Source organism: Microcaecilia unicolor, chromosome 1 (genome assembly GCF_901765095.1).
Source record: "Microcaecilia unicolor chromosome 1, aMicUni1.1, whole genome shotgun sequence".
Taxonomy (NCBI): domain Eukaryota; kingdom Metazoa; phylum Chordata; class Amphibia; order Gymnophiona; family Siphonopidae; genus Microcaecilia; species Microcaecilia unicolor.
In genome coordinates this window covers 658,759,077-658,773,850 of record NC_044031.1, presented here as the reverse complement: position 1 = coordinate 658,773,850, position 14,774 = coordinate 658,759,077, and the positions used below count along the sequence as shown (strand labels likewise).

At 43.4% G+C, this 14,774-nt stretch overlaps 1 protein-coding gene across 1 annotated transcript in view; it reads left to right on the top strand.

Annotated features, from left to right (window-relative positions):
- Positions 1-14,774, top strand: part of SIN3A (SIN3 transcription regulator family member A) — a 399,111-nt gene that overhangs the window by 286,610 nt on the left and 97,727 nt on the right. The window contains exon 13 of the mRNA XM_030186804.1: positions 458-574. Within this exon, the coding sequence (XP_030042664.1) occupies positions 458-574 (117 nt within the window). The remainder of the gene's footprint in view (positions 1-457; positions 575-14,774) is intronic.

The window sequence follows — 14,774 nt, the reverse complement described above, 5'->3', positions numbered from 1 at the left end:
TAAAACCTAATTTTTTTGTTTCTGGAGACTTCAGCATCTTTTCCCAGAGATGGTCACACGTGTGCGCTAAAACATTAATTACCTTGTACACTTTATTGTAGTTGGCCCCTATATGTTGTTAAAAACCCCATTTGGTTGAGACAAGAGGAGGCTGGAAAGACGGTAACAAAAAATTGACTGAAATTTATTAACTTTTACATTTTAATTACCAGTTGAGATTTTAGTTGTATATTCTAATTTGTAGGTTTTTGTGTAATACAGTAATATCGCTGAAAGTAAGGCTAGATAAGATTTGTAACAAATCCTTTGACATCAATTGATGGGATTTTTATGGGAAATCATGCTCATATGACCCAGAAATCTCTTTTGAAAAAGAGAAAGGAGGGAACCAAAGCACCCAGAAATGTTAATCTTAATGATCTGGACTTCTGCCAAATATATTTTTCTCCTCTCAAAGGTTTTGAATGACACTTGGGTTTCCTTCCCTTCATGGTCAGAGGATTCTACTTTTGTTAGTTCTAAGAAGACCCAGTATGAGGAGCATATCTACAGATGTGAGGATGAGAGGTTTGAGGTAAGAATCTGTTCATATGATTTTTCAGCTATGCAGTGTCTGTTCTCTGGAATAATTTGCCATCTGCGTTTTATTTGAAATGCAGTTTTATAAAAATTTCAGAAGCAGTTCAAAATGTGGATGTTTGCTTAGGCTTTTCTAGGATTTTATTAGTGATTGCTGGAATTAATTGCAGTTATGATGACTGGTTACTTAAGAGCTTTTATATATATTTAATTTTATTTATTTATTTTTATTTTACATTTGTATCCCACATTTTCCCACATATTTGTAGGCTCAATGGGGCTTACATAGTACCGGAGAGGCCTTTTCATTGTTTTATAAACTACTAGGAAAAAAGGCCCGTTTCTGAAACCAATGAAACGGGCGCTAGCAAGGTATTTGGTTTCTGCAATTAATGTCTGTGTGTGTGTTTTTCAGCAGGGTTGGGGGGGAGGGGGGGCGGTGGTTGTGTGTGAGAGTGAAAGATCATGTGTGTCACAGAGATAGATTGTGTGTGTGTGTGTGAGAGAGAGAGTGTGTGTGTAAGTGAGAGGGGGGGACGGACTGGGAGGTTTGGGGCGAGAGTGTGGCAGGGGGCTGGGGGGGGGGGGGGGGGCCGTGTTGTTAAAGGTTCGTATGAGTCTGATATCTTTTCTTTCTTTTTTTTAATTTTGGTTTTGGTGGGGGGGGTTGGGGATGTCCCGTGCTGGCAAAGTTGGAGGAATTGGCGGCTGGCTTTGAGGGTGGTTATTGTTGCAGGGGTGGTAGAGAGTGAGTATGCATCTCTCCATGTTCCGCATCAGTGTATATATGTGTGAGTGAGTGTTAGCGGTGTTTTTTTTTGGGGGGGGGGGGGAGGGGGCAGTGGTTGTGTGAGTGAAAGATCATGTGCGTCACAGAGATAGATTGTATATGTGAGAGAGTGTGTCTGTGTGTGTGTCACACAGAGAGTTTGTGTGTGTGTTTAGTTGAGAGAGGGTGGGGCTGACTGGGAGGTTGGGGGCGAGTGTGTTTTTGTGTGTATGTCTCACAATGACGGGGGGGGGGGGTGAACTGAGAGGGTGTGGCATGGGGTTTGGAGGGGGGGGTCAGCGTTTCTGGGGGGGGGGGTGCATTTTGGCCATGTTGTTGCTGACTGGCATTAGTGTGGTGCTGTACTGTTTTTTTTTTTTTTGGGGGGGGGGGGGGGGGGGGGGGGCGGTTAAAGGGGGGGAGGTTTGGTTGGTGTCCCATGCTGGCCAAGTGGGAGGAAGTGGCAGGGGATTGTGAGGGTGTTTATTGTTGTAGGGGTGATATATATAGAGAGTGATTGTGCATCTCTCCATGTTCCGCATCAGTGTATGTGTGTGTGTTTTTTTCCCCGGGGTTTGGTGGGGGGGGACATGGTTGTGTGTGTGAAGGTGGGTGGGACGAAGACTAAGCCTCTAGCAGACACTGTAGGATCTAGTTATCTGTTAATGCTGTGGTACAAAGTTCAAGTTTTAAAACTAGGGGGAAAAGAGTATGGTGATTAGTTGATAAAGTTTGCTTTTCTAATGTTTTTATTCTGCCTATCACTAACCTTCAATTCCTCCTTTAAACCACAATCTTTAAGTTCCCAAAGCACAAGACAAAATAATGTTTACTTACCAAGAGAAATGTCCTCTTCTCTCAGAACTTTGGTAGCCGCAGCATTGCTACGCAGACGGGGTTCCATGTGTTCCCTTATCTTGACGATTGGCTGGTGAATAGCACGTCGGAGGACAATGCTCGGGAGTCCATGCAGGGGACTATTCGGGTGCTCAAGCTACTATTTTGTTTTGTTTTATTTTATTTATTTATTTATTTATTTATTGCATTTGTATCCCACATTTTCCTACCTATTTGCAGGCTCAATGTGGCTTACAAAAACCTGTTATGGCATCGCCATTCCAGGGTAGCAGATACAATTGGTGTTACAACAAGATCCGGGGTGAGAAAAAAGATCTATACAGACAGTTATAGAAAGATGACTGTCAGAATAAGGTGAAGTGGTGCAGTGTTATGATTAAGTTAAGAATTCCCATTGTAGGCCTTGTTGGAGAGAGGTTTTCAGAGATTTGTGAAAGTTATTTCGTTAATCGTTTTCAGGTCAGTTGGTAGTGCATTCCAAAGCTGTGTGCTCATGTAGGAGAAGCTAGTCACATGCGTTAGCTTGTATTTTACTCCTTTACAGTTGGGGAAGTGTAGATTCTCAAGGAAATCACCAACGAAATTAACCAAAGCTTCCAAATCATGCACTCTTGGGCGGATGCATTTCAGCTAAAACTCAATGCAGAAAAAACACAATGCCTGATACTTACCTCACAACATAATACAAGTAAATTCCCTACCATCTCCACCACAAAATTATCCCTCCCCGTATCTGACTCTGAAAATCCTTGGAGTCACCATAGATCGAAATCTCACACTGGAGAACCACGTGAAGAATACAACTAAGAAAATATTCCACGCCATGTGGAAACTTAAACGAGTAAAACCTTTCTTCCCGAGGACCATCTTTAGACACCTGGTGCAATCAATGGTACTAAGTAATCTGGACTACTGCAATGCATTCTATTTTGGTTGTAAAGAACAAATTATCAAGAAACTCCAAACGGCCCAAAATACCGCAGCCAGACTTATATTTGGAAGGTCTAAATTTGAAAGCGCAAAGCCCCTAAGAGAGAAACTACACTGGCTCCCACGTTCAAAATCTGCACAATTGTTCATAAAATCATCTACGGAGATGCCCCGTCTTACATGCTCGACCTCCCTCCCAGAAATGCCAATAGATCCGCTCACAAGTTTCTTAATCTTCACTTCCCCAGCTGTAAAGGATTAAAATACAAACTAACACACGCATCCAGCTTTCCCTACAAGAGCACGCATCTATGGAATGCACTGCCAACCCACCTGAAAACAATTCAAGAAATTGCCAACTTTCACAAATCGTTGAAAGCCTATCTTCACCAAAGCCTACCATGAGAATCCATAACCAAGTACAACACAGCGCCACTCCTTCATTACTTTGACAGTCTCTTCTCTTTCTAAAATTGATGTTTAGATCAAACTGTTAGCCTTCTCATTCTTGTTATCCCTGTAACATCTATTGTATCTTTGTACCCTGAAATGGTGATGCCATGACAGGTCTTTGTAAGCCACATTGAGCCTGCAAATAGGTGGGAAAATGTGGGATACAAGTGCAATAAATAAATAGATTAAGGAATTTGCGGGCTGTTCTTTTAGCATTTCTGGGAGGCAGGTCCACGAGGTCTAGCATGTAGCTCGGGGCATCTCCATGGATGATTTTGTGAACCATCGTGCAGATCTTGAACGCGATACGCTCTTTCAGTGGTAGCCAGTGAAGTTTCTCTCTTAAGGGTTTTGCACTTTCATATTTTGTTTTACCAAATATGAGTCTGGCTGCGGTATTTTGGGCTGTTTGCAGTTTCTTGATAGTTTGTTCTTTGCAGCCAGTGTACAGTGCGTTACAGTAGTCCAGGTGACTTAGCACCATTGACTGTATCAGGTTACGGAAAATGGATCTCGGGAAGAAAGGTTTTACTCGTTTGCGTTTCCACATGGAGTGGAACATCTTTTTCGTTGTGTTCTTCACGTGGGTTTCGAGTGTGAGATTTCGATCAATGGTAACTCCAAGAATTTTCAGATTGTTTGAGACTGAAAGAGAAAAGTTTGGTGGTGTTATGGTGGTGAAGTTATTTGTATTACCTTGTGATGTGAGTATGAGGCATTGTGTTTTTTCTGCGTTGTTTTAGCTGGAATGCATCAGCCCAGGAGTGCATGATTTGGAGGCTTTGATTGATCTCGTTGGTGATTTCCTTTAGATCGTGTTTGAACGGGATATAAATCGTAACATCGTCTGCATATATATAGGGGTTGAGGTTGTGATTGGCTAGTAGCTTGGCTAAGGGTATCATCATTAGGTTGAAGAGGGTTGGTGAGAGGGGGGATCCTTGGGGCACTCCACATTCAGGTGTCCACGGAGCTGAAATATCCTCGTTTGCTATTACTTGGTGTGATCTTGTGGTCAAGAATCCTCTGAACCAGTTAAGAACATTACCTCCAACTCCAAAGTATTCTAAGATATTTAGTAATATTCCATGGTTGACCATGTCAAAGGCACTGGACATGTCAAATTGTAGGAGGAGTATGTTTTTGCCAGTTGCAATTGTTTTTTTGAATGTGTTCATTAAAGTCACTAGTACAGTTTCAGTGCTGTGGTTCGAACGGAATCCTGATTGAGACTCGTGTAGAATGAGTATTTATTTAGGTAATCCGTGAGTTGTTTCGTCACTACGCCTTCCATGAGTTTGGTTATTAGTGGGATGGATGCTATTGGGCTGTAATTGGTTAGGTCATTTGTACCTTTCTTTGCATCTTTAGGTAAAGGGGTAAATAGAATGTTTCCTTTATCCGTAGGGAAGATGCAATTTTGTAGCATGTAATTTAGGTGTCTCATGAGGTCTGTTTTGAACAGTTGAGGGATAGATCTTATAAGGCTGGTAGGGCAGACATCTAATTTGCATTGCGACTTAGCATATCTTCCAAGCGATTGGGAGATGCTGTCGATCGGGAGTATGTCAAAATTGGTCCATGATCGGTCTGCTGGGAATTCACCGGGTATTGGGTCTAGACACTCAAGGAGGTTTACATAATCCGTTGTATTGATAGGTATCATGAGTCGTAGCTTCATAATTTTCTCTTTGAAGTAGTTCGCAAGATTGGTTACTGATGGAGTGTCTGTGTTATTAGTAGTAACCGGAGTAGTATTTAGTAGTTTGTTTACAAGTATGAAGAGTTTATGTGTATCTTTGTAGTTTGGTCCGATTTTTGTTTTTTAATACGTTCTTTTAGTTTGTCTTATGGTGTATTTGTATTTTCTTTGTAATTGTTTCCAGTTGTTGAGTGTGTAGTCGTCTTTTTTTCTTATTCTATGCTCTTTCTAATCTTCTGACTTGTGTCTTTAGTTCTTTTAGTTCTTCGTTAAACCATGGTATTGAATTATTTCTGTGTGAGGTTCTGGTTAGAAGCGGTGCTATTTTGTCTAACACGGTTCTGCATCTGTTGTCCCATTCAAGAATAAATTGGGGCGAGTTTATATGTTATCTATTCACGAGTAAGTGTATAAGATATGTTTCATCAATAAACAGACTTAAAATAAATTGGGGCGAGTCTGTTGGCGTTGTCCATTCGTCGCTGTAGAATTGTTGCCAAAATGTTAGTGGGTCTATTTTGCCTCTCGTGGTATATGTTTGTTCTTGTTCATGTTGTGTATCTTTTGTTCGCCATTGAACGGAAAGGTTTGCTTTGTAGTGATCAGACCATGGTGTAGCTGTCCATTTAGTATCTCTTAGTGCAAGATTTGGTTCTGATGAGAATTTGTATGTGATGATATCCAGTGTGTGTCCTTTATTATGGGTAGGTTGCATGTTTGGCCAGTGGAGCTCCCATAATTGGAGGAAGTCCTTGCATTCACATACATTACTTAGGTTAGTATCCTCAAGGTGTAGGTTGATGTCACCTGCTATGAGAAGGTTTTGGGCGGAAACACAAGTCCCATGTACACCCTGCTCGACAATTGGAATTCATTTGAGCCCTGTTGGATATGAAGACAGTTCAAGCCTTCCTCCTGCAGCCAAGATTGGACACTCTAGTCACACTGGCTTCTTAGGTTCAACTTCTTACCAGGTCACAGCTCGACAGATGTTGCGGTTACTGGGCCACATATCGTCCACAGTCTATGCGACACCCAGAACTGCCCAATGGACCTTGGCTACTCAGTGGTGTCGAGCCACAGGAAATCTGGAGGATGTGCCATCCAAGTGTCCCCAGAACTTATTCGCGCCCTATTGTGGTGGACCATTCAATCCAATTTGATTCTGGGACTTCCATTCCAAATTTCTCAACCACAAAAAGTACCGACAATGGATGCATCTCGCCTGGGTTGGGGAGCTTATGTAGACTGGCTTCACACTCAAGGTGCTTGATCTGCCCAGGAAACAGGTCATCTCCTGGAACTTTGGGCTATTTGGAACGCTCTAAAGACTTTCAAAGATTGGCTGTCTCACCAAATTGTGCTCATTCAAATACCAGTCTATTGTCTTAACATCATTATTTCCCTGACCTCATACCCATCATAACCCTCCCAGCTCCCCTTGGAATTGTCTTCTGTTTTCTTTTTATGCTGTGGTATTGTACTGCGGTAACTGCACTGTCGCGGCAGGTAGGAAGGCACTCCTGCATGCGCAGTGGAGCATGTTTTAAACTCCAGAAAGTTCTTAAATGTTTTTTTACAAACTCTGCGCCAGGCAGCGTGGGATCATGTTACCTAAAGATGAGAATATAAGGCCTGCTGTCCTCTTAAAATACCTACTTACAGTGCTTTAAAATATCTTCGCTTTAACATTTACCCGTTCCACTCAGTATTTTGTATATTTTCTCTGGTTTGTTTTAAATTTACTACTTACTAGCTTCATTACATGCCCCTTAGTCCTAGTATTCTTGGAAAGAGTAAATAAGTGATTCATGTCTACCTGCTCCACTCCATTCAGTAATTTATAGACCTCTATTGTGTCTGTCCTTCAAGCTGAAGAGCCGTAGCCGCTTTAGCCTTTTCTGATTGGGAAGTCGTCCCATCCCCTTTATCATTTTTGTCACCCATCTCTGTACCTTTTCTAATTCAGCTATATCTTTTTTTTGAGATGTCATGACCAGAATTACACACACTATTTGAGGGTGTGGTCTCACCATGGAGCTATGCTACTACTACTTTTACTACTAATCATTTCTAAAGCGCTACTAGACTTAACGCAGCACTGTACACTAAATGTGTAATTGACAGTCCCTGGTTGATAGAGCTTACAATCTAATCAAGATAAACAGGAGAAATAAAGGGATAAGGGAATTGCTTACAGACATGGGTACTGAATAGGAGTTAAAAAGGCGGGCTTTTAGCCTAGATTTGAATATGGCCAGAGCTCAAGCTTGATGTACTGACTTAGGAAGTAGAGAGTTGCATGGGGACAGAAATGCGACCCGTCCCCATGAGTAATCTCCTTTGTCCCCGCCCGTCCCCATAAAGAAAAGAAGTATAAAGTACTGAGTGGAGTGGATCGGGGGCACACAATGCAGAGTAATACATTTAAAACAAATCAGAGAAAATATTTCTTCTCATTAATATACTGAATCTTAGAAAAAGGGCAATAAATACATAAAACAAACTGAAGTTTTTTCCACACTAAAATAGAGAGAATTATTGGTCACCCAAACAGCACAATGCCCTCAACAAAGAAACAAGTGGGTATGCTAATGCTTTAGCTGCAGTAAAACAGTTCACAAACAGCCAGTTCCCACCATGAGAGAAATAAACTGCCTATACACATATAAAAAATAAAAGTAGTCAGCTGAGCTCACTTCTGTGCAGTTCTCTTCTGTGGATACCGAGGTCTGGCAGTGCCTGGAAGACTCACTACATACAACTTGAGCAAATCTCCTGCACGTGTTGAACTTGAATTGAGACAGAGAGAGACCCGGGTGAAAACGTGCAAGTGCTCGTCAGGGACGTCCTCTTTTTTTTTTTTTTTTTTTTAAGGTTTGAAGGACGTCTAAGTGTTAGGCGCTCAAGTCCCACCCTCACTATACCTCCAACACCCCCTTGAAATTTGGCCCTCCCTGCGATGGAGCAGTTAAGGAAGCCCAAAATGGACGTTTCTCTGAGAAGGACATCCACGCCTTTGCTCTGCCTAACAACCCCTTGGTATTTGGCCGTCCCTGCGATGGGGCAGTTGAGGGCGTCCTTTTCATATTGGAGGAGAGCTTGGTTTCCACTAAAACAAAGGTATGTGTGCGCGTCCCCACGGGAATCCTGCCAGATCAATCTCCATCCCCACGGGAATCCCGCATGTTTGTTTCCGTCCCCACGGCACTCCCGCTGACCCAAAGGGGATTCCGACAAACCCCGTTCCCGTGCAGACCTCTATTAGGAAGTCTGTGATATGGTGCAGCAAGATAAAAGGAACAAAGTCTGGAGTTGGCAGTGGAGAAGAAGGGTATAGATAAAAGAAATTTGCCCGATGAGCAGAGTTCCCAGGGAGGAGTAAAGGGAGAGGTATAAGAACATAAGTATTGCCATACTGGGACAGACCAAAGGTCCATCAGGCCCAGCATCCTGTTTCCAACATTGGCCAATCCAGGTCACAAGTACCTGGCAAGATCCCAGAAGAGTAGAATACATTTTATGCTGCTTATCCTAGAAATAAGCAGTGGATTTTCCCCAGAAGAGAAGAATACATTTTATGCTGCTTATCCTAGAAATAAGCAGTGGATTTTCCCCAAGTCCATTTTAATAATGGCTTATGGACTTTTTTTTTTTTTTCAAATCCTTTTTATTGGTTTTCTATAGTACAGAACATTGTCATGAGTTACAACTTTTCAAAATTTACTATATGCAGCTGAAATTCTTAATACACTTCTGCTTCATTGCCATTTACTAACTACTACTACTACTATTTAGCATTTCTATAGTGCTACAAGGCATACGCAGCACTGCACAAACATAGAAGAAAGACAGTCCCTGCTCAAAGAGCTTACAATCTAATAATCCCCCCCCCCCCCCCCCCCCCCCCCCCCCCCGTGTCATGGTGGTGCTAGATTCTGTTCTTGAGATTGTTCTTAGGGTTGCTATAGTTTGTCAAAGGCTCCCATTCTCCCTCTTCTTATGGCTGTTGGTTTTGCCATCTGATACATAAAGTCAACTTTCTGCAGCACCTTTTGTATTTCAGGCGGCTGTGGTTTTTTCCAGTCTCTTGCTATTGCTATTTTGGCTGCCACTAGATATTGCGTGGCCAGCTTGTGTTGGGGTCCTGTCAAAGATACCGGTTTCAAATGCAGGAGGCAATTTTACGGCATGCATGGGTAGGGACGTTGTAACACTTTAGTTATCAATGCGATCACAATCCTCCAATATTCTGCTATCATCGGACAGTCCCACCAAATATGCATGAACGTTCCTCTAGCTCCACATGACCGCCAGCATTCTCCTGATGTCTCTGGGTATATATACTGTAGTCTATCTGGCGTATAATACCACCAGTAATATATTTTGAAACCATTCTCAATTGCACTCTGAGCCATTGAGGGTTTAAACAAGTAACGGTATCCTCTCTTCCAGCTCTCTCTTGAAAATGTGCATTGCAGTGTTCCCTTCCCATCTGCTAACATAAGTTACCTAGGGGTCTGTTCGTTGTAGCAATACTAGGTATATGCGCGATACACTTCCCTTGCCCCCTCCCTTTCCCAATGCTAATTCCAGTGATGTTTCCCCCAATGCCAACTCTTCTCAGGCCCTGGTATGTATATAATTACATATACAGCAGTAAAATACTTGATCTCTGGCCTACAGACCGTATTCCTCCTGTAATTCTGCAAAGCCTATTATCTTATCATTATCCCATAATTGGCCCAGTGTGTGCAGCCCTGCTCGTGTCCAGTGCCTGTAGGCTATCTCAGTAGCTCCTAGTGGGAACCCAGGGGCCCTTCGTATCCCTGTCTGATGAAAATATGTTCGTTCTGGGAACCAATGTTTCCTGATTTGGTACCATATGGACAGAATATGCCCTACCCCTATAGGTGTCCTTCGCCCTATACTCCTCAGTTCCTTATTTGGTAACCACAAGATATCCCCCACTTCTCTCATTCCCAGCCAGGCCCTTTCCCAATGCAACCATTTTTGTTGACTGCCGGATGCCAATCTGCTAAGATTCTCAGTTGGGCTGCTTGGTAGTACAAGAAAAAGTTCGGGACTCCCATCCCCCCCCCCCCCCCCCCCCCTTGCAGTTGAAACATTATGGCACGCCTCACCCGTGGTGGCCTTTTCCTCCAGGCGGGTAAAGAAACTCAGAGGGATTGGGATAGGGAGTGCCATAAAAAGATATAACAATTTCGGCAGCATCATTTTAATGGCATTTATACGCCCCATCCATGAGATGCTTAAACCCTCCCATCTGTCAAGCTCTGCTAATAATTCAGTTATTTTCATTGGAAAATTTGCCTCATATAGATCTTCCATTTTGGGTGTAATCTGTATCCCCAGGTATTTGATAGATTTCATGGCCCATACAAACGGGAATGCTGCTTTCATCTGCGCAGCCTCCTTCCTGCCCAGGCATTGTGATGTTAAGGAGTTCAGTCTTGCTAATGTTTACCTTGAATCCTGATCGTTCTCCATATTGCTTCATTATCTCTACTGCCCGCCGCACCGATGGCTCAGGGCTTGTCAATGTCATCAGAATATAGTCTGCAAATAGCATCAGCTTATGCTTCCTCTTCCCTCTTACTATTCCCTTGACTCCTGTATCCACTGTAATGTTACAGGCCAGTGGTTAAATTGTTAGGGCAAACAATAACAGGGAAACTGCACACCCCTGCCTGGTACCTCTTTGGAGTTTTATAGGCTCTGAATATGAGCCATTAATTTTTAGTACCGCCAATGGGGCCTGGTATAATAATTGCAGCCACTTCAAATAGCCTCCCTCTATTCCAACCCTCTGTACCAGTGCAAACAGGAAAGGCCATTCCACCCGATCAAATGCTTTTTCTGCATAGATCGAGAGTACTATGGCTGGCTCCTGTTGATCTCTCATTTGTTGTAGCACATGTAACAAGCATCTGGTGTTGTCAAAAGCCTGACGCCCTGATATAAATCCCACCTGATCTTCGTGGATTAGCTTGGGCAATACCATATGCAGCTTATTTGCCAATATTTTTGTGAATATTTTATAATCTATATTTAGGAGGGATATTGGTCTATAGGACCCGCATTGCTATGGGTCCTTGCCTAGCTTGAGCAATTTGTCACCGCTGCCAGTCGCCAGGAATAAGGCAGCTCCTGCGCCTGGTCAAAGGACCGGAAGAGCCGTAATAAAAGCGGTGCCAGAGTGGTTGCATACAGTTTGTATATTCTAGCTGGGAAGCCATCTGGCCCTGGGGCCTTAGCTTGGGGGAGCGCTCTAATCGCTTTCTTGATCTCCTCCAGCTCTATGGGCATCGAGAGTTTTTCTCTTTCCCCCTGTGACAACCAGGGCATTTCTATCCTTTGCAAATATTCATCTATATTATTGGGGGTTGCCTCCACTTCAGATTTGTACAGGTTAGTGTAAAATTCATGAAAAGTGGCTTGAATTGTCACCTGTTAGTGTGACAGTCTGGCCTTGTTGAGTTATAAGACTATGTATCTGATTACGAGAAGCCTGTTTTTTCAATTTGTTCGCTAATAATCTACTCGCTTTATCCCCCAGCTCATAATATTCCTGTTGCACTTGCTGCAGTTGACTAGCCACCTCTGCCATCTGTAATTCGTTAAGTTGCATTCTATTTTTATGAAGCTCAGTCATTGCTTTTTTTATCCCTGGGATCTGCTTTATGTTGTCGCTCCGCCTGCTTTATCTTCTCCCTTAGTTCCCGTTCTTTAGCTTCTTTTGTTTTTTTCAGATGGGCCTTGAGGGCGATAAGCTGCCCTCTCAGTACTACCTTTAGACCCTCCCATAAGCTCTCTGGGTGGATTTCTCCCACGTCATTAAACTCCAAGTATTCATTTATATAATGTTCAATCTTTCCCACATTTTCCGGATTGTTTAAGATTGCCTCATTTAAATGCCAGAATCTTTGCCCTCCCACTTATCTCCCAATCCTGAGCCTTAGAAGGACCGGGGCATGGTCTGACCACTTACGTATTTCTATGTGTATCTTCTGCATGGCTTGAGCCACTACCCCATCCCCCAGCGAAAGATCTATTCTGGAATAAGAGTTGTGTGTGGCTGAGTAGAAGGTGTAGTCTTTGTCCTGTACATGTGTTGCTCTCCATAAATCAATCAAGCCCCACCTCTTTATAAATCTCTTCAACATCTCTCTATCTTTCTTAGCATATCCCGCCTGTCCCGTTGAGTTGTCTAACTGGGGGTCTATCGTCAAATTGAAATCTCCTCCCATTAATAGCTGCCCTTGAACATTCTGTTTTAGTTTTTGCTCAATATCCTCCAGGAACTCGCCCTGCCCTTCACTGGGTGCGTATAGTGTGACAAATGTATACTGAATATTATATAGTGAGGCTACTACCAGTAAGAACCTGCCCGCTTTATCAGATACACTTTTAATAATTTTCCAGGTTAGTGTATCTGAGAAGGCTATAAGTACTCCCCCCTTTTTATGATTTTGGCTGCTTGTTGAATGTATTACCACAGGATACCTCCTGTGGGCTATCAATTTCTCATGACATTTCTTTAAATGCGTCTCTTGCAACATAATTATATCACTTTTTAATCGCAACATCTCTTTGAACATTCACTTGCGCTTTACTGGCGAATTGAGACCCTTAACATTCCAAGTTACACAATTAAACATTCCTTGCATGTTCTTCCCCATTTTGTTTGCCTATTCAGCAACCACCATCCCTTCCCACCCAATTCCAATGAAGACATGTCCCAATAACCTCTTGAGTCATGTCTATTGCTGAGAGGGGTGACGTCTCCCTTCGTCTCTCAGCTTATTCTGTATGTCTTCCCCCCCAAGAAATGTTCTCTCATCATTTATCTGTTCCACTGTTCGGCTCTGTTGTTTCCTCCAGGACTCTCTGTTGCTCCTTTCACTTTCCTGCTTATGCGTGCAATTGCTTCTCTCATTGATTTGCTGCTCTACAGCCTTGATTGTTTCAGCTTGTTCTTCCTGGCCATTTTCAATTCAATTCAAGCTTCTCCTTCTTACCTACAAATGCATTCAGTCTGCTGCCCCTCACTACCTCTCCTCCCTCATCTCCCCATATGTTCCCGCCCGTAACCTCCGTTCACAGGACAAACCCCTCCTCTCTGTACCCTTCTCCAACAGCGCCAACTCCAGGCTCCGCTCATTCTGCCTCGCCTCACCCTATGCTTGGAACAACCTTCCTGAGCCCTTACGCCAAGCCCCCTCCCTTCCCATCTTCAAGTCTTTGCTTAAAACCCACCTCTTCAGTGCTGCATTCGGCACCTAACTCTTACCGTTCACTAAATCCAGACTGGCCCAATTTGACCGCCCCTATCAGATTGTCCGTTCACTTGTCTCTTAGATTGTAAGCTCCTTGAGCAGGGACCTTCTCTCTATGTTAAATTGTACAGCGCTGCGTAACCCTAGTAACGCTTTAGAAATGTTATGTAGTAGTAGAAATGGACAGTTGGAGTTGCTGCAAGGTGCTTCATTTTCTCACCCTGCTGTCCCTCCGGCTTGTAAGAGATCTTATTTAGACCTTCAGGAGTGGGCAGATGAAGCTCTTTTTTTTTTTTTTTCTCCCTCCGTATCTGACGTGGCCTTGGACTATTCAGAGGAGCCATCGTTGAAAGAGCTGTTAGAAGAGGGAGATCTCCCTCCTGAGGAGGGGGAATAGACTACTACTACTACTATTTAGCATTTCTATAGCGCTACAAGGCGTACGCAGCGCTGCACAAACATAGAAGAAAGGCAGTCCCTGCTCAAAGAGCTTACAATCTAATAGACAAAAAATAAAGTAATCAAATCAATTAATGTGTACAGGAAGGAGGAGAGGAGGGTAGGTGGAGGCGAGTGGTTACGAGTCAAAAGCAATGTTAAAGAGGTGGGCTTTCAGTCTAGATTTAAAGGTGGCCAAGGTTGGGGCAAGACGTAGGGGCTCAGGAAGTTTATTCCAGGCGTAGGGTGCAGCGAGACAGAAGGCGCGAAGTCTGGAGTTGGCAGTAGTGGAGAAGGGAACAGATAAGAAGGATTTATCCATGGAGCGGAGTGCACGGGAAGGGGTGTAGGGAAGGACAAGTGTGGAGAGATACTGGGGAGCAGCAGAGTGAGTACATTTATAGGTTAGTAGAAGAAGTTTGAACAGGATACGAAAACGGATAGGGAGCCAGTGAAGCGACTTGAGGAGAGGGGTAGTATGAGTAAAGCGACCCTGGCGGAAGACGAGACGGGCAGAGGAGTTTTGAACCGATTGGAGAGGGGAGAGGTGACTAAGTGGGAGGCCAGCAAGAAACAGATTGCAGTAGTCTAAACGAGAGGTGACAAGGGTGTGGATGAGGGTTTTGGTAGAGTGCTCGGAAAGAAAGGGGCGGATTTTACGGATGTTGTAAAGAAAGAAACGACAGGTCTTGGCGATCTGCTGGATATGATCAGAGAAGGAGAGAGAAGAGTCAAAGATGACCCC